The sequence below is a fragment of the Cyprinus carpio genome, chromosome B11 (genome assembly GCF_018340385.1).
Source record: "Cyprinus carpio isolate SPL01 chromosome B11, ASM1834038v1, whole genome shotgun sequence".
Taxonomy (NCBI): domain Eukaryota; kingdom Metazoa; phylum Chordata; class Actinopteri; order Cypriniformes; family Cyprinidae; genus Cyprinus; species Cyprinus carpio.
In genome coordinates this window covers 7740609-7766819 of record NC_056607.1, presented here as the reverse complement: position 1 = coordinate 7766819, position 26211 = coordinate 7740609, and the positions used below count along the sequence as shown (strand labels likewise).

At 33.8% G+C, this 26211-nt stretch overlaps 1 protein-coding gene across 1 annotated transcript in view; it reads left to right on the top strand.

Moving 5' to 3' along the window:
* Positions 1 to 25548, top strand: part of LOC109098367 (membrane metallo-endopeptidase-like 1) — a 26620-nt gene extending 1072 nt beyond the window's left edge. The window contains 24 exon segments of the mRNA XM_042733718.1: positions 1261 to 1425; positions 2076 to 2105; positions 2545 to 2607; positions 2703 to 2864; positions 2957 to 3037; positions 4226 to 4321; positions 5713 to 5831; positions 9524 to 9589; positions 9673 to 9807; positions 9898 to 9945; positions 9947 to 9991; positions 10591 to 10727; positions 12009 to 12102; positions 12277 to 12405; positions 14099 to 14197; positions 14341 to 14424; positions 14570 to 14673; positions 14770 to 14828; positions 17303 to 17422; positions 17665 to 17798; positions 19253 to 19318; positions 19424 to 19519; positions 19936 to 20012; positions 21485 to 25548. Coding sequence (XP_042589652.1) covers positions 1269 to 1425; positions 2076 to 2105; positions 2545 to 2607; positions 2703 to 2864; positions 2957 to 3037; positions 4226 to 4321; positions 5713 to 5831; positions 9524 to 9589; positions 9673 to 9807; positions 9898 to 9945; positions 9947 to 9991; positions 10591 to 10727; positions 12009 to 12102; positions 12277 to 12405; positions 14099 to 14197; positions 14341 to 14424; positions 14570 to 14673; positions 14770 to 14828; positions 17303 to 17422; positions 17665 to 17798; positions 19253 to 19318; positions 19424 to 19519; positions 19936 to 20012; positions 21485 to 21584 — 2301 coding nt within the window. The 5' untranslated portion in view covers positions 1261 to 1268 and the 3' untranslated portion in view covers positions 21585 to 25548.
* The last annotated feature ends 663 nt before the right edge of the window (positions 25549 to 26211 follow it).

Sequence of the window (26211 nt, the reverse complement as noted above, 5' to 3'; positions counted from 1 at the left end):
AGCTTCCAAGACAGAAAAACTGCTGACGTCAATATGAGGCAAAACACCATTTCTGAAACCCATCAGGTTTCCACAGATTAAATACGTTTTATGATGTGATGGGGTAGGAGACACCTCGAGAACGCTTCATATGTAGCCTTGTCTGGATTTAACCATCATTAAAAACTGAACAAGAACAAAGCTGTTGCTCTTTCTGAGTGTATTAACTGAGTGCATTAACTTGCCTCATGTGTTGGTTGCCTAATATGTTCAAGTCAATATGAAATCAAATGCTCCCATTTACTTTCCTAATATGCATTCTTAGTCCTGTTGTTAACATTCATCACTGCAGGCTATTTAATAGAAGAAAAAAAGCTTGCTCCACCCTTTTAGCCCATGTCACGTGCAGCATGCATGTTATTAGACGCTATTAGCCAAAAATCTGGTTTTGTTGTTGCTATAACAAACTCGCATTCTGATTTGCATAATTCTGATGTACAGTAAAAAGCCTACTCTAACTGAAGGAAGACAGTTTCCGCTGGATAAAAACAATAAAATACAATATAACAAATAAAGTAATTAAAGGTCATTGCGAGTTTTTAATTCTGAGAGAGAGAGAGAGAGAGAGAGAGAGAGAGAGAGACCTCCGACTTTTATTCTCAGAATTCCGAGTTTACTATTATTGTTATTATTATTAGCTATTTCCACCACAGAATAGAAAATAAAAAGGAAATTACGAAAGGAAAATTTTTAATCTCACAATTCCTAATTTTCGTCTTAGAATTGCGAGTTTATATAGCCTAAAGTTTGATTCCCCCCAATCAAAATCATTCAATGTATTAATATTTTTATCCCGAACCCACATTCAAATTGAATGTCGTTTAATTTAGAAACACATCATTAAACTATCAAAACAAATTGGTTTTGAATGATAATTCGCGTTGATTTTAAAGGTGAAAGTTGTACTTTATTCGACCTTACCTGTGTAAGTGCAATCTTTATTATTATTTTTTGTTAAGACAAGAAAATGTATTGGTAATTCATTGGTAAAACTATGCAATTCGGGTGACTTTGAAACATTATTTGAAATGTGTATACACATCTCTCTCATTCTGTATCTACACCGCCTCCACATTTGAAATAAATCAATGTTTTTGGAGGCAAAAGTCGAAAACAGGCTGCACTGATGCTCCACCTGTGGCTCTCTGCTCACGCGCGTTCACGCACAATTACGCGCGCACTCGTCCCTCTCCACCAACACTTCAATACTCTGTCCCACAGCTCCAAGAATGGGAAAATCAGAGAGCCAAATGGATATCATGGAGAAAAGCACTAAACCGAGGAAGCATCGCTGGACTGTAGTGGAGATCGGACTGTCTGTCACTGTGCTCCTGCTGAGCTGCGCTCTGGCTGGACTCATAGTGCTCTACACTTCAGCTCTGAGAGGTGGGCATTTCTGCTGCAGAACAGCACGCTTTTGAATGCTATTCATTCAAACCCCCCAAAACACACAAACATGTTCAAGATCTTTGTAATACATTAAGAAAGACCTTGCATTTAATTGCATTTATTTATAGCCCACGTGGTGCAGCTTGTGCAACCTTTCTTTTAGAAAGTCTATAGATATAACATAATAAAAAACAAAAAAATAAAAAAAATATTAACATACATAAAAAAAAATAAAAATTTCTCATTAGTGTAAAATTATATTTAAATGGAATTATACAAAATAAATAACATAGTAAAATTTTTATACGTTTGTAAAATAGTTTTAATATTTTTATTTAGTGTGAAATTATTCATTAGTGTAAAATTATATTTAAATTGAATTATACAAAATAAATAATGAATATTAGTATTAAATGTTTAATAATATTTATTATTATTATTTATTCAGAATTAAAGTGTACAGAGTTATATTTATTCAGAATTAAAGTGTACAGAGTTATTATAAAATAATATCTCATATATTTGCACATGAATTAAAAATATTTAAAAAATCTAATTACCCACAAGAATCATCTGATGTATCAAAAGGTTCTCACTGAATATCTGATTATATTCTGTAAGCTCTTGTATTTTCCTCTGTATTTCAGAGCGTTTTAACATAAATGAATCTTCAAAAGGTACAGTATGCTGTGAAGTTGTTCATATCACAGTTTGACATATTTTATCCACATCGCTGCGTTTTCATTTGTTTTTCATCTTTTTGAGTTTTTCCTGCCATAAATCCTTTACAATCACTCCATATTCTGTACAATTTCATATTACTGCACATACATTATATAGTGCATATATATCACACAAATGCATGTCATGTGTGCTATTAGCAATTCAAACCAACCTGTGTCATGTTTACAAAATGTGCCTGTTTTGATGCATAAGAGAACAATATAAGACAACATTGTTTCAATAAATTGCATTATATTATTCAAGTTTTCCAGTGTTAAGCTGGAGCAATAAGCACTCGTGTGCAATTTAAGTGGATTATGTCACATGATCCCAGCCCTGTTTGAGTCAGATATTAACCTCATGCATGTTGTTTATCACACCACATCGCAACAGGGCTGAAATATCGATCAAACGCTGACAGCAATGTCTGTACAACCCCACAGTGTGTCACTGCCGGTAAGAACAAATGTCTGAGAGCTTGCATTTTACACCACCTCAAAACTTCAACTGAAACTTCTTGATCTGAAATGATTTGTTTTTCAATGACACAGCGGCCCGACTGCTCCAGAACATGGACCCCAGCGTAGAGCCGTGCCAGAATTTCTATCAGTACGCCTGCGGAGGCTGGATAGAGCGTCACGTCATTCCCGAAACCAGCTCACTTCACAGCGTATTCAATATCCTGAGAGACGAGCTGGAGATCGTACTCAAGGGTCAGTTACGCCAACTTCATGCAACCACCATGAGTGTTATGGGTTTCTTTTAAACATTGTTATTTGGCTGGTGCTTATTCATTATCGCACAGGAGTTCTGGAGATGGAAAATAAGGATGACAGAGAGGCCTTCAAGAAAGCCAAAACGCTCTATAGCTCATGCATGAATGAGAGTGAGTAAACAATACTGTCATCTACTTATACTCTATTATATTGCTGATGTTATGATTTACCATTACAATGGTGTAGGATTTACTTTGAAACAATTTTCACTCAGAAATTTCTTCTGAATGTTACACAAAATTACAAAGAAATGGCAAATAACACTGAATTAAACATAAAATTTGTAAGTAGAAAGACTGAGACAGTGTATAGCATGCAAGTATAGCATAGATCGAGTTTCATGACATTCTCTAAATTCTACATTTGTACATTTGTATATTTTCCAATAAACTTTGAAGATATTTTATTTTCTACGTTAAATCAAATAGTTTTATATTGCATTCTCATTTTAGATTCTGCTACAACTTGACAATGCTTCCAAAAGTTCAGCTTTTTTTTTTCAAAAGGCTTGAATTAAACATATAATGTTATAATTTAACACAAAGCTGATTACTGAAGCTGATAACTAAAATTAAAACTATTATTTAATGCTTTATTAATTATCTATTATTTTATATACTTATATAAGTGCTTATTAATTATATTTATTTATTCAGAATTGTATGTAATACAAAAATAAATTAAATAAGAATGAATTACATACAATTCTGGCTTACAAAAAAACTGTTTCAATACATAGGCCTATATGAAAATGTTTTAATATTTAAAAAATATTTTATTCCTAATTAGTGTGTAATTATAATTTAATATGAATATTAATTAATTATACAAAATAATTAATATTAGTATAAATAGTATTTAATAGTAGTATTGATAGTACATCGAAACTAAACTAAAGCTATTATTTAATTAGTATTAAAACACATTTTTGTTAACTGAAATAAATCTGAAATGAAATACATTATTATTTTTATTTACAAAAATATGCAATATTTTTAAATTTGCATTATTAAAATAAGATAAAAAAGTGCAAATTGAAGCACTGAAATTAGCAACAAACAAACAAACAAAAAACAAATTTAAACAAAAAAGGAATATTTAAAAAACAAACACACACAATTATTAAAAAATGACAAAAGAACATTACAATGAAAATAAATTGAAATTATAAAATCAAATTAAATATATTAATACAACTGTTATTTATTGTTGAAAATGAAGGTCACCTACTAATTTTCCGTTTCGCTTTATATGTGCACAAATCCAACGTAGTGCCGTCTCTCTACTTCCCCCTGTAGTTCTGATCGAGCAGCGCGACTCGCAGCCTCTCCTCGGGCTCATTGACAGTATCGGCGACTGGCCCGTGGCCTCTGAGGTCTGGAACAGCACATCAGGTACTGGAGATAGCAGCGGTCCTCTCTAATTCACTCTCACAGAGAATGGCAGCATCTTGGGCTTATCTAAATGGGATAAATGCAATCGCTCCAGCCGTGCTGTCACTGGGCGTTGATAAGGAGCTAGACTGATGGAAGAGTCCAGTGGTTTGACTCATCTGTCATGTGTAGGGGGAGATAGAGCCGTGTCGAGGAGGGTGAGAGGATAAGAGAGCCACCCACTGTGACGATTGGCACTGTGGCTCATTATAGACCCTGAGAGAGAGCAGAATAATTAAACCGAATAGAAAAACAGTGCTAACACATCCAGACATCAGCCTAGACATACACCTGACTGATTTATGTGACTGATTTTAGCAATGAACAGGTAATAATTCTGGTTGTGGTGCCACTGGAGACCTTTAACCATAAAACCTATCTATTTGAATCTGTCTTATTATGCAAACAACAGGCCGTTTTGATTTGTAAGATTTACAATTAGAGCTTCTTCCTGGAATTTTGAATAAAAAACAAAAATAAACCACTCATGATATACAGTGCTCTTATTTCGCATCATCTGTGCTTATTAAAGTCATTCCCAACCCATGTGCATTCTGTAATGTAATGCGTTTCTGGGTGAAACAGGATATTCAACCTAAAACGTAAAGATCAAGAAAAACATAAGAGCTGATAGTTGGCTCATTATGTGGAGAATGGAGCCAAGTAAAGTCAATTCAGAGTAAACTATAAACTAATGTATTTTGATGTATTTTCTGCTTAGAAAGTTGATGAAGGACATATCAAGTGGACTGTCCTTTTCAGTGAAATGAGCAAAAAATGCATTTGTTCTATCATTTTGTAAAGGGATTATATTGTGCAGGCCTACTTATCAATTTCATTGCATTACCATAAGGCTTGTGAGAGCATAAATTTTTGCTTCTTTGGTAAAAATCCCAGCAGATCCGCAGTTTCTGAAATACTCAGATCAGCCCGTCTGGCACTAACAGCCATGCATGTTTAAATTCACTTACAGGGGTCATTAACTTTTTTGATAATTTTTTTTGTACTTTTCTCTGAGTTGCACTTATAATGTTATCAAGATTTGTACATCATGTACATTTATATTTAAAAAGTTGAATATTTCTAATTTGACATGGCATCTCATATAGTATTTTAGATACTGTGATATATGCAGAAAAAGCAGTGCCCGGTTAAATATGTCCATCTAGCGCATATACATAGAAAAAAAAAAACACTATTTAAAAGTAATGATTCAGTAATATTGAGCTTCCAGTTCATTATTAAAAGAAAAACTGAACATATTAAACAAGTATCTGAGCAGAGTTTTTTGGTATATATATTGCCTCAAAGCCAACAGACATTGACAAAACCACAAAACTTTGATCTCACAGAGCGAATGTGGAGCCTGGAGGATACCCTGGCTGTTCTGAACGCTCGGTACAATAAGAAGGCTGTGCTTGAGATGTTTGTGTGGCCAGATGATCGCGACTCCAGCAGCTACATTATTCATGTAAGTTATTAAATATACCGTATAGTTTACTCTTATAAGAAATATTGTAAAAATCAAACCACACACAATTATTAAAAAATGACAAAAGAGAATTTACACTGAAAAATAAATTGAAATTCTAAATCAAAATTAAATAATTATTAATACAACTGTTATTTATGGTTGAAAAATGAGGCCACCTACTAATTTTCCTTTCCGTTTTCGCTTTATAGTGCACAAATCAAAACGTAGTCCCGTCTCTCTACTTCCCCCCCCCGTAGTTCTGATCGAGCAGCGCGACTCGCAACCTCTCTCCTCGGGCTCATTGACAGTACGGCGACTGGCCCGTGCCTCTGAGGTCTGGAACAGCACATCAGGTACTGGAGATAGCAGCGTTCCTTCTCTAATTCACTCTCACAGAGAATGGCAGCATCTCTGGGCTTATCTAAATGGGATAAAAATAATGCAATCGCTCTCAGCCGTTGCTGTCACTGGGCGTTGATAAGGAGCTAGACTGGATGAACCAGCGTCCAGTGGTTTGACTCATCTGTTCATGTGTAGGGGAGAGCGATAGAGCCGTGTCGAGGAGGGTGAGAGGATAAGAGAGCCTGCACCCACTGTGACGATTGGCACTGTGGCTCATTATAGACCCTGAGAGAGAGCAGAATAAGTAAAATCCGAATAGAAAAACAGTGCTAACACATCCAGACATCAGCCTAGACATACACCTTGGTGACTGATTTATGTGACTGATTTAGCAAGTGAACAGGTAATAATTCTGGTTTTGTGGTGCCACTGGAGACCAGTTTAACCATAAAAACCTATCTATTGGTATCTGTCCTTAAATCTATGCATAACAACCAGGCCGTTTTGATTTGTAAGATTTACAATTAGAGCTTCTTTTTCCTGGAATTTTTGAATAAAACAAAAAATACACCACTCATGAATATACAGTGCTCTTATTTCAACATCTTATCTGTGCTTATTAAAGTCATTCCCCAACCCATTTGAATTCGGTAATGTAATGCGTTTCTGGTTGTGAAACAGGATATTCAACGTCCTGAAACGTAAATGATCAAGAAAACGTAAGAGCTGTTAGTTGGATCATTATATGGGAGAATGGAGCCAAGGTAAAGTCAAAAATCAGAGTAACCTATAAACTAATGTATTTTGATGTATTTTCTGCTTAGAAAAGGTTGACGAAGGAGGACAGATCAATGTGGAACTGTCATTTTCAGTGAAATGAGCAAAAAAAATGCATTTGTTCTATCATTTTGTAAAGGGATATATTGTGCAGGCCTACTTATCAATTTCATTGCATTACCATAAGGCTTGTGAGAGCATAAATTTTTGCTTGCTTGGTTAAAAAACTCCCAGCAGATCCGGCAGTTTCTGAAATACTCAGATCAGCCCGTCTGGCACTAACAACCATGCATGTTTTAAATCCAACTTACAGGGGTCATTAACTTTTTTGATAATTTTTTTGTACTTTTCTCTGAGTTGCACTTATAATGTTATCAAGATTTGTACATCATGTACATTTATATTTTAAAAAGTCTGAACATTTCTAATTTGACATGGCATCTCATATAGTATTTAGATACTGTGATATATGCAGAAAAAGCAAGTGCCCCGTTTAATATGTCCATCTAGCGCACTATACATAGGAAAAAAAAACAAACTATTTAAAGTAATGATTCAGTAATATTGAGCTATCAAGTTCATTATTAAAAGAAAAAAACTGAACATATTAAACAAGTAAATCTGAGCAGAGTTTTTTGGTATATATATTGCCTCAAAGCCAACAGAACATTGACAAAAACCACAAAACTTTGATCTCACAGAGGAATGTGGAGTCCTGGAGGATACCCTGGCTGTTCTGAACGCTCGGTACAATAAGAAGGCTGTGCTTGAGATGTTTGTGTGGCCAGATGATCGCGACTCCAGCAGCTACATTATTCATGTAATACACTAAATATACCAAAAACAAAACACCAATGTATGAATAACAAAACACCATTGTATTTTAATATTTTGGGACATGTATGATGGTAATTCCATGTTTTCTGGACATTTACAACCTAGCTAACAGGGAACGTTAACAGAACCGCTAGCCAATGGCTAATGCTGGCTAATATTCTGGCAAAGTTGTTGAACAAATGTCATCCACTAACATTAATAGAATGTTCAAATTTATCTGGTCTTTAAAGGCATAATTCACCCAAAAATGAAAATTCTGTCATTAATTACTCACCCTCATATTGTTCCAAACCTGTAAGACCTTTGTTCATCTTCAAACACAAATGAAGATATTTTTGATGAAATCCAAGAGTTTTCTGACCTGCATAGACAGCAATGCAACTGACACGTTCAAGGCCCAGAAAGGTAGTAAGGACACTGTTAAAATAGTCCATTTGACATCAGTGGTTCAACTGTAAGTAATGAAAGCTAAGAGACATAAGTTTTTTGTAGTGGCAAAACAAAAATAAAAAAAAAATTCAACTCAACTCATTCCCTCCCATCCAAGTCAGTCTTCGATGCATGGTCACTACAGTACCATGATACATGCATCTGGTGCTGCTGATAATGCAGGAGCTGGCATTCTGACATTGAACCCGGAAGTGCTGCGCCTTGTTTACAAGCAGAAGAAAACTCACACTGTACATAAAACAGTCAGCGTAAACATGTCAGAAGATTTTGACAGAGGGGACAACTTGCAATTTTTTCCCAGCCTTACTCGGACCCAAAAGAAAATATATATTTTTAATAAAGTAGTTATTTTTGTTTTCTTTGTGCACAAAAAGTATTCTCGTAGCTTCATAAAATTATGGTTGAACCACTGATGTCACGTGGACTATTTTAACAGTGTCCTTACTACCAAAATTCAACTATCCTTGAACGTGTCAGTTGCATTGCTGTCTATGCAGGTCAGAAAACTCTTGGATTTCATCAAAAATATCTTAATTTGTGTTCTGAAGATAAACAACATGAGGGAGATTAATTAATGACAGAAGTTTCATTTTTGGCTGAACTATCCCTTTAATAATGTTCTCAAGAACGTTACACAAAAACATAATTTATACATTGTTTTTTTTATGTTTTAGTTCTTTTAACATTTTTTTGTAACCGCAGTACTTCAGAGAACATTCAAACATTCAACATTCAACATTCAAAAGAAACATTTTCAAAATGTTTCTTTAATGTTAAAGTATAACCAGAGCAGGGTAGATGAAAATGTAGTCCATTAATGATTCCAAATTACATGACAAAAATTGTAGTTAGTAACGTAATCCATTACATTACACATTTTAGGTAATGTAATCAGACTAATTTTTGATTACTTTTAAATTACTAAATTACAAAACGTTTGTAGAACATATTTTTGTTAGCTGGGTATGGTAGTACCATAGAATTCCTTAAAGTAATTTATGGTAAGACTATATACTTTTTGGATATGCACAATACCAAGTTGATGTCATGTGTTGTCAGTTTGATTGGTTTTAGTGGCACATCACCGTTAAAACACACAGAACTAACTGCAATTAATTTGACCTAATAGCCCCAGATTAAAATACCATTTGAGCATGAGCTAATAAAACACAATGTGATTTTTCATTGGTTTAATTATGAATGTTGCACTATTGGATGATCTCATGCATACTGTATACTAAAAGCGATTCAGATAACAAACTGATTTTGGTTTGTTGTCACAGGTTGACCAGCCATTACTAGGAATGCCTTCAAGAGATTATTACCTCAGTGATGGCAATTATAAGAAGGTACATTGTGTCATTTTGCGAGATGTCCCTCAATGCAGTTCTTATAATAATCAGCAACTCCCTGGTCATGTATCTCTGGTCAGGTGCGCGAGGCCTACCTTGAGTTCATGGTCTCCATTGCAAGGATTGCACGAGAAGACAGGAACCTGACCCAAGATGAAGAGCGTGTGTGGGAGGACATGACTCAAGTGTTAGCACTGGAGACAGACATTGCGAACGTGAGTTGAACTGATGGTAAAACACAACAACCAGAATGTTAGTGCTACTGTAAATGTCACGTGAGTGTCTGCTCTGTGCTTCAACAACAGTACACCACACCAGAAGAACGAAATCAAATAAACTCACCCTACTAAAAAAATCAAAATTAAAATAAGAGAAGCGCAGCAAGCTTTCAACCTCAATGTAAGTACGGCATTTACTTGATCAAAAATATCATGAAATATTCTTTTCATTTAAAATAACTTTCTATTTGAATATATTTTAAAATGTCATTTATCACAGTGATGCAAAGCTGAATTTTCAGCATCATTACTTCAGTCTTCAGTGTCACATGAACCTTCACAAATCATTTGATGATCAAGAAACATTTCTGATTATTAATTTTGTAAACCTTTTGTGGAAACCATGCTGCATTTAGTTCAGAGGAACAGCATTTATGTGAAACAGAACTATTTTCTAATGTTATAATTTTTGATCAATTTAATGTATCCGTGCTAAATAAAAACTATGGCTGTTAATAGAACAAAATAATGGTGATTAATGTTATGATTTCCTACCAGACTTTAGAAACCAGAGTGAAAAAGTAACAATGTCAAATTCAGTCATAATATTATATTCATGCTTTTTAATGTTTATTTTCCGCAGCATTTTTCTCTCATTGTTTTCTGTTTGAAAAAGGATGTTGATCTAGGAAAACATCCTACTTGTCTAAATCATGGTCACTAACTTGCCAGTTGTTTAGAGTACACATGCTTTTTTTGTATCTCTTTCTGAAATTTCAGGGCTTTAATTGGACGCGCTACATCCAGGGTATCATGTCCAGCGTGTCAGTCACGGTGCAGCCAGATGAACCCATAGTTGTGTACTGCTCACCTTACCTGGAGAAGCTCAGTGATGTTCTTTCCAAACACAGTCACAGGTCAAGCTTTACATTCACAGCTGACTCACTCAAGTTAATTCTGCATTGTCATGTCAATTATGGTGATCCAGAAGAAATAAATATTACTCGTTCAGAGCTCAGAATTCTTAGTTATGTTCACTGAAGTCATCTGTGCTTCTCTGAAAATTGCTTAATAAGAAATAGAAGGAGACAAATGTTGACACACAATAGGAAATCAGAGATATAAAATGAATGTGGATAGCATAACATAGAGAAATTTAAACACAGAATAAAACTTATTAAAAATATAATTTCTCTCTTACACTTTTAATATGCATTTACAGATATGCATTTGGAAGATGCTTTTATTCAAAGCAGCTTATATTACATTCAAGCTATTATAATATTGGAATCTGCTTTTTATTCAAACGCAGCTTAGGCTATTGGCATTGAAGCATTATTAGCATTCATTACATTTTTAAATCGGTTTTTATTTTTATATTTTAATTTTAGTTTATATTTTAAGTACTTGTGCTCTGTGTTTTTGTCATGATATTTTTATCTAGTATTTATATATATATGCTATATAATATATATATATATATATATATATATTTAAGCCCTTAGTCTAGGAGATACAACTGACTTATTTAAAAGATCTCATTTATTATTTCCCATTAATGTACATTTTAGATTTATGTATTTGGCAGATGCTTTTATCTAAACATCGCATTCAAGCTATTACAGTGTTTATTAAAATTTTTAATTAGTTTTCAATTTTATAATTTAATTTCTTAATAATTTTGTGTTAATTAAACATTATTTTTAGTATTTTTAGTACTTTATTTTAAAATTATCAGTTTTTTGCCAAGGCAACATTTTTTTAAATCATTTAGTGTAAGTACTTTCATCTAATATTAAACTTTTACTAATTGTCCTTCCTAAACTTTAATATATATATGACAATACTTTTATACAAAGCAACTTACATTGCATTCAAGCTATTATAGTTTTGATTAAAATGTTACATTTATTTAAAAAATGTTAGTAGTTTTAGTAATTTTGTTATTTATTTCTGTTGTTTATATTAGTTTTTTATATTTCTATTTAGCTTTAAATAATTTTTATTATTAATTCATTATTTTTTTTTACATTTTGAATAATTTGTTAAACTTAGACTTGTGTTGTAACATTTTCAATTTTTTTCATATAATATTTATATTTATTTCAGTTTATTTCAGTTAAAAGGTGTACATAACAAAAATAATGGAATATAAATCAGTTGTAATATGAAATGGTCTGCACATGTGATCCCGGCAGGACCCTGCAGAACTATCTGGCGTGGATGCTCATCATGGAGAGGGTCAGCAGTATGAGCCGGCGCTTCAAAGACGTGAGAGCGCACTACAGAAAGGTCAGGCTCGCTCTGAACACACACAAACAGAGGACAGCTCTCGTGGCATTTAACACCGCTCTTAAAACTCTTTTGGTGATCCGCTACTGTTTTAGTCCACTAGGTTACATAACACAGGGGATCTCAACCTTGTTTGGACCCATTTTCTTGGTTGCGTTGTGTGTGTTCTCTCAGGCTTTGCATGGCACTACGGTAGAGGAGGCGAGGTGGAGAGACTGTGTCCGTTATGTGCAGGGAAACATGGAGAACGCTGTCGGGGCCCTGTATGTCCGAGAAACCTTCTCTGGAAACAGCAAACGCATGGTAAAACCAAAAACACACACCGGCAGACATAACAGGAACATCCTCCTGCAGTGCTTTACGTAACGGCTATTATCAGATTGACGTGGATTGTTTAGACTGTTCTGATGATGGTTTCAGTGATTTGATGGAAAGTCATCTCAGTTTAAGTCAGGATGAATGATTTTATATACACAACCAGTCAAGCGTTTTTGAACAGTAAGATTTTGAATGTCTTTGAAAGAAGCCACCGAGCCTGCATTTATTTGATCCAAAGTACAGCAAAAACAGTACAATTTTTACTATTTAAAATAACTGGTTTTATTTGAATATATTTTAATATTTTAAATCATTCATATATTTTAAATCATTCGAGTATTCTGATTTGCTGCTCAAAAAACATTTATTATTATTATTATTATTATTATGTTGAGAACAGCTGAATAAAATTTTCACATTTCTCTTTTTAAAATAAAAATCAGCAGAACAACATCAATCATAAACAGAAATCTTTTGTAACATAAATGTCTTTATCAACACTTTTGATCAATTTAAAACATCCTTGCTAAATAAAATTATACATTTCTAAAAAAAATTTTTTTTCCAAAAAAAATATACTGACTCCAAGCTTGAATGGTATAATGTATAATGTTATGAAAGCTTTTTATTTCAGATAAATGCTAATCTTTGGATCTTTCTATTCATAAAAAAAAACTGTTTTAAATATTGATAATAATAAATGTTTCTTGTGATGAGAATTATTTCTGAAGGATCATGTGACACTAAAGACTGTGAAAATTCAGCTTTCATCCCAAAAAAAAAAAACATTAAAAAATATACAAAAATAAAAAACATATATAAAAAATATAAAAAATTACACAACAATAACACCTTCTTCTTCTATATTTTGTCAAAAAAAAACACACTCTTTCACCAGCAGAAAATAATTCTTTAAAAATATTAAAAATCTTACTGTTACTAAAACTTTTGTCTAGTAGTGTATATATAGCTGTATGTGGCTTTATAAAGTTTTTCTAGAACAGTCAAATTGTTCAATATTCATATTCATATTCATATTCAATAAGACAAAACGGACCTTTTTTATGCTCTTAATTCTGGTCTTATTGTGAATGATTTCATCAAAACAACCTTCCTTTCAGCAGATGTCACATCAGCCTCCTGAAAATAAAGCAATAAGCCACAAGAAGCCGTGGTTTACGGTGAATTTATAACAGCTAAGGGGCGTTGTTAGGCATGATGTGAAGCGGAGCTGTTATAAATTCACTGTAAACCACGGCTTCACTGCTTTTATAAAACGGTTATTCCATATACGCCATAAACAAAGTAACACATCACAAAAAAAAAAACAAAACAAATTAAGTGTAATGATACAAATAAAAACAGGATTCTTCCACCAAACAATATACTAAAGTTCCTTAGAAACAGTTGTGGTTCCAACAAAGTGGTTGCTGAGCAACACACAGAAGGTGTATGTTTGTAGTGTAATTTACAACAGCTTCGAACACGGCTCAGCCAATCAGAATCAAGGACCGTTTTATAAATCATAATTTATTCCCTTAACTTATAGTAAACCATTAGTGCTATTAATCGATTACAATTACGAAACTATCCAATAGGTGAACAGCTATTTCGGCTATTTGATAAATGGTATGAAATGGGTTGTTGACTTTTAATGTGTCTCTGCTCTGTTGTTCAGGTGCGTGAACTGATCAGAAAGATTCAGGAAGCTTATGTGGAAACACTGGAAGAACTGAGCTGGATGGATGAACAGTCTAAGGAGAAGGCCAGAGAGAAGGTGAGATGATATTCATTGCCACAACTCTGAATGAAGAGCTTTTATTTCTGGAGCTGAATCCTTATTTCCATACTTTTTTGTCAGCCGTTGTTCTCACTTTTTTCTAAACTTGTGTTTTCCGTTATGTTTTCCTTGTTTTGCAGGCCATGGCAATATCGGAACAGATCGGTTATCCCGACCACATCCTTGAGGAGGAAAATAAGAAACTGGACGAGGAATACACACATGTACGGAAACTCAGAGAACCCTGACCTCTAAAGAAATTAGCATCCAAACCAACTAATATCTCATTCACATAAATTCAAGAATGATGGCAGCTCAGACAGAAATACATCCATGTGATATTATCTGTCTCTGTCGGTTTGCTCACAGCTGAATTTCAGTGAGGAGAACTACTTTGAGAACATTCTGGAAAACCTGGCAGCTTCAGCCCAGAAAGTTCATAAGAAGCTGAGGGAGCCCGTGGATCCTGACATGTACGAAACATACATACATAAATAAATGCTAGAAAGAGCATTTTTTCTCTGGTGACCCGTCACTGCGTCAAGTTTTTCTCTTTGTCTCTGTTTTAGGTGGATTATTGGTGCGGCTGTAGTCAACGCTTTCTATTCACACAACAGAAACCAGATTGGTAAGATCACAGCCATATAGTCAGAAAAAAATATTCCATTGTATAATATAATATAGCGTATTATATAATAATAAATTAATAATAAATGTAAAAATTAAATAAATAACAAAAATTAAAATGTTTAACTCTCATAACAGAAATCAGATTGGCAAGTTCACAGCCATATACAGTAATAAATAATATTATATGATATAATATAATACACAACATTATAGAACAATGAAGTAATAATACATTAAAAAAATTAAAAAATTAAAAAAAATAAAAACGGATTGTACTTGCACAACAAAAACCAGACTGGAAAATTCATAACCATATATTCAGAAATAATATAATATAATATAATATAATATAATATATAATATAATATAATATAATATAAATAATATAATATAATACAATTTAAATATAATATAATATATATAATATAATATAATATAATATAATATAATAATATAATATAATATAATATAATATAATTTTTAAATATAATATAATATAATATAATATAATATAATATAATATAATATAATATAATATAATATAATATAATATAATATAATATATGTTTTAAAACATTTTACCGAATAATTAAAAAAATATTTCATATTTAATTTAACATATACTATTAAATAATATTAAATTAATTATATTATGTTTATTAAAATATAAATAATTTTCTTTAATAGATTTACCACAAATGGACAATACAGTCCAAAAAACATTGCACATTTCCTTGATAATTCAGACTTCATTTATCACTAAAAAACAACAAAATGCCTAAACAAACACCATTACAGGTCTAAGTCCAGCAGCTAGACCAGCACAGACCGGTGTAGTCCAGCACTGAGATTCACGGTTGAGTAAACAGATCTTTCCAGCAGTGGAGGCCACAACCTCACACTAAAATAAGCAGCGCTGTCCAAATGTGGGTCTTCTATGAAGTATTTGCTCTGGTCAGATTTCTCCTAAGCTGTTGAGGGCTCTCAGTATAAATGCTTTCTCAGCCCATTGTCATAATGGCTCTAATGCCTTTAGTGCTTTTCTCTTGTAGATTAAACAAAGCTAGTTTCAGGCTCCACTGCCCACAAAGCTTGTGCTTCCAGAGATGGGCTGTGGACGCTGAGCGCACGCTATTCAGGCTGCGTTAATACAGAGATGACAAAAGCCAAGTGATTATGCAGATTTTCAGCGGGAGAAATTTCCACATAATTACTCTTAGATTGCACATTTTAATGTTCCTGGACAATCTGGGAAACACTTCAAGCTGAATTGCCATTTAAGAGACAAGAGTGGCAGCTGTAACTGCTATAGCTGGAGGACGCTACACAGCAGAGACCTTTCTGTCCTTCTAATACAGCTTCTGCTATCGAGCATACACCATTACCATCACATTACTGAGCGTTCCTTCAAGTATGGGCGGTTTGGGTCTTGTGGAGACTCTTTAAAAGCACTTTTTAGTATCTAAAAAGTAATATATTTATTTCTAATAACACTCATTTGGAGTACTACTTGTGCACAATGCTCATTTCTTAATATTAAGCCTAAAACGTGTTTTAATGTCACTATTGATGAGGATTGTATGATCTCTGAATAATATCAGTCTTTAAATGCAAGATATTTCAAGTGTGCCGGAAGTGTACTTGCAACTTTACTTTAGAGCAATCAAATATACTTCAGTATATCTTTAGTTGGACTTCTGCACAACTAAAGTGCATTAAGCACAAAATTAGTTTCCATTTTTGCAGACTTTAGGTATACCAGTTTAGTACAATAGTTCAAGGTATTTTTATTAAGTATATAGATATGTAAATGTATTAGTAGTATACCTAGCACAAAATATTAGTATATTTATTTTTCACTAGGGTAATATGTCCACTAATATGATGTCTACTAACCTTTGACATTTTTGAACTGTTGCTTGATTTTTTCTGCTTTCATTAAACATTACATATCTCATATATCACATTGTTGACATTGCGTTATTATGGGTAAATAAGTACAGCTGTAACATTTTGAAAATAACATTTTTAGGGGCAAAAAGTTTATTTTTTATTTTTTACACAAATATTGAAATATAAAACTATATATTAAAAATCAAAACAATATGCATGCATATATGATGCATAAACATATAAATTAAATTCATTATATAATATATATGCATGCATATAAAAGCTGTCATACTTTTTTTTAACATCATATATATATTTTGAAAGACTGACAAGGGTAAATCTAGTCTTAACCAACACAGTTTTAATCTGACCTTCAGAAACATTCTACGAAAAAGCTGAAATCTGTTCATTTGAATGAAAAATCGGACATAAAAGTGTCTAAAGTTAACACTCTGTTCCTATTAAAATGAGTTGCTTTCTCACGTGACTCGATTAGTGTCTCGAAAACGCATTTCCTGGTCAATTACCCAGGCATTATGCTGAATTTCATCACTTTCTATGCATCCATCTTTCTTTCAGTGTTTCCTGCTGGCATCCTCCAGCCTCCGTTCTTCAGTGAAAAACAGCTGCAAGCTCTAAACTTCGGTGGAATTGGCATGGTTATAGGACATGAAATCACTCATGGATTTGATGATCACGGTAATATGCATCTCATCTGATGGATTGTACCAATTATCAGCTGTGGATGAATAAACAATGTGGATTTGTTGATGATCCTGTTTTGTGTGTGATGTATTAAACTCTGTGCTAAAGGAGGGGTTTTAAATATCACGGATAAATTGTTCTCCACTGGACCAAACCACCGCGCCAAAGAGCAACCACAACGCTTGTCTGTTTAAAATATGACCGTGATCCAAAAAATTAAATATTTATTTTCACAGGCCGTAATTTTGACAAGGATGGGAACATGTACAACTGGTGGAGCAACTACTCTGCCGAGCGCTTTGAGGATCAGTCTAAATGCATGGTGGAACAGTACGGCAAATTCAGCTGGAAACTCGCAGGAGGCCAAAATGTAAGTTGAACTTCCCTTAGAAGGATGGAAAGAATCTGTATATGAACTTTTAAAAATGAACAAATACATGGTTTATACTTACAGTACTTGTAGTACGTGCATGCTTTTGGGTCTGATCTAAGCATTTCCACTGCCCTAAAAAAAAAAAAATTAAAATGTTAAATGAGATCTCAGTTGGTTTTTCAAAGCTGCAAAGACATTAAATGCAGAGTAAATGGACACTTTTGCGGATATAAAAAATTGTAAACAGAATTAAATATAGAAACAAACATTAAAAGTAATGCAAATTTCTAGCCACAAAAATGAATGGATTTTAAAACAAGACAGAAATGTTTACATTTTTAACTTTTTACGAATATTGAAAATGAATCCAGTTATATAGTAAAGTCATTTTTGCTTGCTTTTTTTCCTAAATTTATTAATAAGTTAATGTATTCACTACATTCTCTGAAAACAAGTGTATTCTGCTTCTTTTAAGGATGCTTAAATATTTTTAGTGACTTTTATAAGAAATGCCAACAATGTCCCAAAACCTTCATTATCCACATATAATATACACATTCACTGTAAATATATATATATATATATATATATATATATATATATATATATATATATATATAAAATTGGTTGTCACATTTTAATGACAACAGCATTCAAGCTGCAATTTTGCCTTGTTTTTTTAGTTTTCTAAACAAACAACCAACCTTTTTTTTTTTTTTAACAAAAATTAAGCTACTTTACTTGAAAAGCTAAATGACTTAAGATATTAAGACTTATTTTCTGAAAGGTGTATCTAAATTTTCTTTGTTTTTGCTTAAGAAGAATATCTGCCAATGGGGCAAGAAACATAATCTTAATTCAAAGGGAAAACAAGATATTGTTTTCTTGTTTTAAACAAAAGCTAACAGCATTTTGACATCATTATTATTTTTTTCTTGTTTTAAGCAAAAGCTAACAGCATTTTGACACCATTATCTTGATTCAAGAATGTTTTGGTATTTCTACTAAAAAACACGACAAAAATACTAAAAGAAGAAAATTGCGTTTTACAGTGGTCGTTTTATAGCTCAGTTTGTAAACAAATCTTTTTTTATTTCACCTAATAAACAAATAAAGACAGTGCTGTCACTGTAAACTTTAATAATTTTTTGTTAATCAAAATAAAGCTGAAATAAAAGAAAATATGAATATATAACATGAAATACTTAAAAAGATTAGAAATTTAGACAGTAGTAAAATTGCTAAAAACTAAAACAATAAAAAGCGAAAAGTATATATCAAAAACGAATACAAAATAAACAAAATTACTTAAAATTAAACTGAATTTAGAACTAAATTAAATGAACACTGTACATATAAAATTAAAAGCTGACCTAAAATATAAATAAATACTGTATTATATAAATAATACTTAAATAACACTGAACATTGTTACATTGGTGTTGTTGCAGGTCAGTGGCATCACAACATTAGGAGAGAATATTGCTGACAATGGTGGAGTTCGTCAAGCATATAAGGTTTGTAACAGTAATTCCCTTTAAACAACTACTACATTCACATCATCTTAAAAACCACACAGAACTGGTAAAAATCTGTTGATGTGAATCTGTGTGTGATATTAGGCGTATATGAAGTGGGTGGAGAGGGAGGGCGAGGAGCCCCGTCTTCCTGGACTGGATATGGATCACAAACAGCTCTTCTTTCTAAACTTCGCCCAGGTATGTGACCACGAATGACATCCACTTTAGGACGCCTGCAAGTGTTCACCTTGATGCCCATGGAAGGTCATTCTCGCAAAGAGCGTGTCAAATTAAACTGACACTGCTTAAAAGATAAAGGTGCCGCTTAACCTCTGGAAAATACTGGCTCTCTAATGTGTGCTTAAGGCATGAAATCAGTGACTGAATCATGCCAACCAATGGGATGAGTGCTGCTTTAAAGGACTTGGACTTGAAATGTCATTATTTGGATGGGCACTCTTCTAAATATTGTTGAAATAGGCTAAATCTTCACAACCGAAAATCTGTTCAAGCATAAAATGCACATTACGTCAGAAATAATGTTCAAATGTGTTCAACAGGTATGATAAGATTGTTATTTTTACTGAATATAAAATGTCTCATGCTTTCTGTAGGTCTGGTGTGGTGCCTGCCGCCCAGAGTACGCCATTCAGTCCATCAAAACAGACCCACACAGCCCTCTGGAATACAGGCAAGATCTTTCTGGGAGATTTGTAAATTAAAGATTAAAAAAGTATCGAAGTCACACTTAAAAATGACACTTAATGTGAGTTAGCACAACACACTATAGCAAAAATCAAGACACTGCAAGTGGGATAAGCAAAAATGAATTCTTAAAAGAACAAATTTGTACCCACTAAATATTTTATTTAATTTTAAAACATAAAATTATCATGCAAACTACTATTTAAAAGTTTGGTGTCTGTAAGATTTTTTAAAATGATTTTAAAAGTTACACATGCAGCGCTCAACAAGGCTGCATTTATATGATTAGTAAAACAGTAATATTGTAAAAATATTACTATAATTTAAAATAACATTTCTATTTGAATATATTTTAAAATATAATTTATTCCTGTGATGAAAAGGTGATTTTTCAGCATCATTACACGTCACGTGATGCTTCAGAAATCATTCTAACATTCTAATATGAATCAAAAGAAAAAAACCTTTCATTCTTTCATTCTATGATGAAACAAAAATCAAAAATTTCAGGATTCTTTGATGACTATAAAGTTCAAAAGAACAGCATTTAATGAACTATAAATTATTTGTAACGTTATAAATGTCATTACTGTCCCTTTTGATGACCTCCTTGCATCCTTGCCGAATAAAAGTATTAATTTCTTTCGAAAAAAATATTATACATATATGAAGCAACTTTGTATATTGTGCTGTATTTTTATATACTTCATATATTTGTATATACTAAATGTTTACAAGTTTCTGTATCTTTTCTGATTATTTAAAACAAAACAAAAAAAAAGCCACTTCAAAAGTGTTTCAGGTGAACTGACTTCACACATCCACTTAAACTCACCAAAATACCAGCTGATTCAAAGACATTGAGCAAAAATAATAAAAGTGAAAAGTGAAAAGAACTTTTTCTTTATTGCAAAGACATTCAGACATTTTTAAGTGTGACTAAAAGAGTTAGTTTACTCAAAAATGAAAATTCTGTCATTAATCATGTCGTTCCAAAACCAGAAGACCTTTGTTCATCTTCAGAGCACAAATTTAGATATTTTTGATGAAATCCAAGAGCTTTCTGACCCTGCATAGACAGCAAGGGTACTACCATGTTCAATGCAAAGAAACATAGTAAGGTTCAACTGTAAGGTCCAACATCAGTGATTCAACTGTAATTTTATGAAGAGAAGAAAACAATGGCGGAGGGCTGCCCTTGAAGAGAAGAAATTGTTAAATGAAGTCATTATTTTTCTTTTCCTTGAGCACAAAAAGTATTTTTGTAGCTTTCTAAAATTACAATTGAACCACTGATGTCACATGGACTATTTTAACAATGCCCTTACTTACGGGTTTGAAACGACACGAGGGTGAGTAATTAATGAGTGAACTATCCCTTTAAGTGTCCAAATATTTTTTAGGACAGCTGTAGATATTTTAGAGATGAATAGTGTCATGTTTGTTTGTTTTTAACAGGGTTCTGGGGTCCCTCCAGAACTTTGAGGCGTTTTCTGAAGCATTTCATTGTGCACGAGGAGCTCCTATGAATCCCGAAGAGAAATGTCGAGTGTGGTAACCTGCCGCCGGAGATACAGGAGTCTGTGTATATTTTACAAACTAGGCAACGGTTAGGAGAGCTTGGATCATATTATGTTGTTCTGTGGCGGCTGCCTGGCTGTTAGTCTGATATGACAGACATGACCAAGGTGTGCGACACCTACATGTGTGACTGCATAGATGTCTACTGTGAACTTTCAAATGCGCACATATTACCAACGAGTGCAGGCGTCAGTGAGGGTGTTGTTTTTCTGAAAAAGAGGCATGCTTTTTCAATGTCTTTTTAAGAGACTTTTAAGCAAGATTTCGTCCCGTTTGCCTGTTTACAGGTTTCTTGTGACACATTACTAATTTTGGCATCGGAAAACCTGTGTAAACGAAAGAGTTTCATTATAACGACAAGGCTTATTGACATCAGATTATTTTTCCAGATTATGTAAACGGATAAATCCCTCGGTTGGCTTTCGATTCTGTCGGCTCTCCAAGAAGATATCCGTTGCGCTTGAGCGGTCCCAAAATTAGTCAAAAACTGAAGGCTTGGAAGGCGATAGAGATTGTGGTTTGAATAGAAACCAGTCAAGGCATAATGTTTGATTTCATAATAAGCAGCCTTGAAATATTTTGAAAATGGTATAGGAAATATTTTTTTCTTTTCTAAAGCATGCAGCGGAGAGAGGCAAAAGCTGGAGTCCTATTGAGCACCGCTCTCCCCCCAAAAAATCCTAATGTATGTGCTCTCTACACTGTTTTACTGAAGAATCTTTAAAAGCGAGGGCTTAGTGTTATGTAAACGGGCCCATTTTGACAATTACCTGACAACCTTAAGACTGTTAAAACCATATCGCTTCAAGCTTCGTGTGTATTTGTCCATAAATAGCTCTGATTCATGGCTGCCTTGCAATTACTCAACAGACTTCTGTTAAAGCCAGCAGATAATGGCAGGAAGCTGCTGCAATACGGGAATGAAAAAGGTACAACGGGTCACTCAGACTATTTATTTGTTTCATACAAGCTGTTCGTTCTGCCAGGGAACATTTCCGTACATTGCTATTGTTAGGACAATGTTTTAGCATGTTTAGGGGCAAGAATCAGATCCTGAGAAATGTACTGTAGTAAAACCGAAGGGTCTCCATCTGTTCAGTCCTCAAGTTCAGTTTTGTTTTTATTTGGGATTCTTAAAAGCATCATTGCAGCATTAAGAATATAAGAATTTTTATCAGATCAAGACCATTTTCTGCAGCAACAGATTTTGTAACAAATATTTGATCATATATTAGTTTAGTTTTAATACTCTACAACTGTTTTGTTTGCTTATGATCAATGGTGTCAATGTTCATGTGACATAACTCTGCTGGAAAAAAACAGGTTATACCGTGTTAAAGTGAATAAGTTATTATTTTTTTTTTTTTTAAGATTTTGGTAGCTGTTTTTTTTTACTGGTCTACTGACTCTAACCAGCTTGGTCAAGATGGTCTACCAGGTCAAAGTTCAGCTGATGAGCCATTTAGAGCAGCTTGAACCCTCTATGAAAAACACCAAATTATTGATTTTCCAGCAGGTAACATGCAATTTTGTTCAGAAATGTGGGATGTTATACCAAAAAGTTTATGGTTAAGTTTTTAGAACAGTTTTTAGTTGCTGGTTTGTTGCTGGTTTACCAACTCCAACCAACTTGGCCAGGTCAAAAGGTGACTAAGTTTGTTTTTTTGAACATGGTAGCTGGTTTGTTAATGGTCTACCAGCTCTAACCAGCTTGGTCAAGATGGTCTACCAGGTCAAAGTCAAGCTGATGAATTATCTAAAGTAGCTTGAACCATTTTTTGCTTATATGGTGATTAGTGGAAATGTTCACATTACATAACCTGCTGGAAAATACATACCATGTTAAAGTGGTTAAGTTGGGTAGCTGTTTTTACTGGTCTGCGAACTCTTAACCAGCCTGCCCAAGATGGTCAAAGTTCATCTGATGAACCATCTAGACTAGTTTGAACCCTCTATAAAAACCAACTATCTAGCAGGGCATGTGCAATTTTGTTCATAAATGTGGCATGTAACACCAAAGAGTTTGTGTACTGACTTTAACCAGCGGCCAAGATGGTCTACCAGGTCAAAGTCCAGCTGATGAACCAATTAGAGTAGCTTGAATCCTTTATAAAAACCACCAACTGATTGATTTTTCAGCAGAGAGCATGCCTAATTTTGTTCATAAATGTGGCATGCAACACCAAAAAGTTTACAGTTACATTTTTAGAACATGGTAGCTGGTTTGTTACTGGTCTACCAACTGGAAAGTCCAGCTGATGAACCATCTAGTGTAGCTTGAACCATTTTTTGCTTATATTGGTGGAAATACTTACTGTACATTACTTGCTGAAAAAGGAAACCTGCTGAAAAGGAAAAACCAGAATATACCAAGTTGAAGTGGTCAAGTGGTCAAAGTTCAGCTGATAAACCACCTAGACTAGCATGAACCAACTCTAAACTCACATAAACCTTGATTTTCCAGCAGAGAATATGTGATTTTGTACATAGCAGTGCCACAAAACACCAAACACCAAGAGGATTCGTTAGGCAGAGGTCTCTCTCAAGGATCTGTTAGCTAGCATCATATCTCATGATTTCATAAATTGGTCTGAGATTGTGGGCTAATGGGGCGGCAGGGGTTCATGTGTTAGCTGGAGCGTAGCAGACGAAGCGACAGCCAGCAGTTGTCTCTCAAATGGACACTTTAGGGGAGGCGGCCCTCTCATTAGAGATCCAGTCAAGGCCGGTGACTGTTATTTTCCATCTTGATTAAGCAGTAATGACAGCAGAACTAAAGAGCCGAACAGGACGGAAGAAAAATGATCGAAGGAGATGATGGAAAAGATCAAACAGACGTCAGGCAGCCACTGTAGGAGAAGAAATGGATTGTCGAGTTCTCAGAAAGCTTAGTGGAGTCAATATTGGCTTGCCTTGGGTTATTGATTATGACTGTTATCTCTCATGACAGAGACTTTGATCATTTGAATGTTCATTATCTGCCTTTGAAGCTTCATTGCTAGCCAATCTAAACCTCAACACCACTGTAATGGCACGTACTGTTTGATGCACGGGAGACATGCGATATATTGAATGCAAGCAACTTTGGAACAAATTAAACATTTGAACCTTGGCGGCAGAAAGGCTTTATGGTGATGAAGTGCCAAATAAAACATAATCCCTGAATTATTAGTGCATGCATTTTCCAATGCAACACCCTGCCAGACAAGAAATGCAGGTCTGCCTCAGTCAAAATTGGAAGGACTTGAGCTTTTACACGGGCAGATACTGGTGTAAAGTACATCTGGTGTGATTAGAAACAATACTAGAGCCGACAATGCACATACAGTATGTTATGCTCTATAGCTATAGTATATAAAGTACAAAGAGAAATGTGCAGTATGTTAAATTTATGTACAATATTCAACATTGTTTTGGTTGATTTACTTGCCAGTGATGTCAATGCTGTCGAGGTGCATTATGGCAAAATATTTTCAAAATATCAAAACATATGCACATGCAACACCATCAATTCCATAACAGCATGCATACATCAACCAGGCGCCTATTTGTGCATTTTTATCTGGCCTTGAGGCTTTTATTATCTTGAGAACCAATAAAATGAGGTGAGATGTGAACGACCTGTTCTTTATACCACAACATATTCATGCCAAGGATTGCTGATGTGCAAATCTCATTTTAAAATAACCATTTTGTATCCTGTGAAATTAAAATATAAAATCACCCTCTGTGATTGTTTATAGAACTACCTTGAAGAAATTTGAGCTGAAGGAAAAATAAGTACATAATACATATAAAATACCTTGCCAAGTGTGAATTGTAGAATAGCATTTGTGTACATTTTAGTGTCTTCATTGTGTGGTTTTAAAGGTATTTAATTAGAAGTAAGCTTATGATGAGTAATTAAGAAGTCAGGAATCATTACTTTCTTCTGTGCATTATGGGACAATGCCAAAAACTTGTCAGACACACAAATGATGATTCACAATTCAGTTTTACAGATTCTGTTGTTACTTTTTACATTTTATTTTTTAGTTCATGGATATATCTCATGAAAACATGTCCAGGTTACATTTTGCAAAATCAAAAGAAAAAATGATGGGTAGTTGACATATGTCCATAAACTTAATATAAACTTTTATTTATGTTCAAAATAAAGCCTATTTTCAAATAAATAACAATATACGTACACACACACACACACACACACACACACACACACACACACACACACAGGAATTGCGACCCTACGACACACACACACACACATGCCTCCTCATTTAGGCTTGGATGGAGATTGAGCCACACACACACACTACACACACACATTCACTCAGGTGTTGCCGGACACACAGCCAGGTTTACACACACACACACACACACACACACACACACACACACACACCTGGACATTGTTGCAGGTTTTATGAGATTGTCCTTTATGTTATGATATGCCACATGACCACAGATGCTGCTATGACAATATGTATTCTGTACATAGACCCGTTGACTGTTGAAAGGTTAATATTTACTGACAGAAATGCTCTTGATATTATAATGGGTCCATGTTTGGTTGAGACCATATATGTTTTAATGACTTTTCA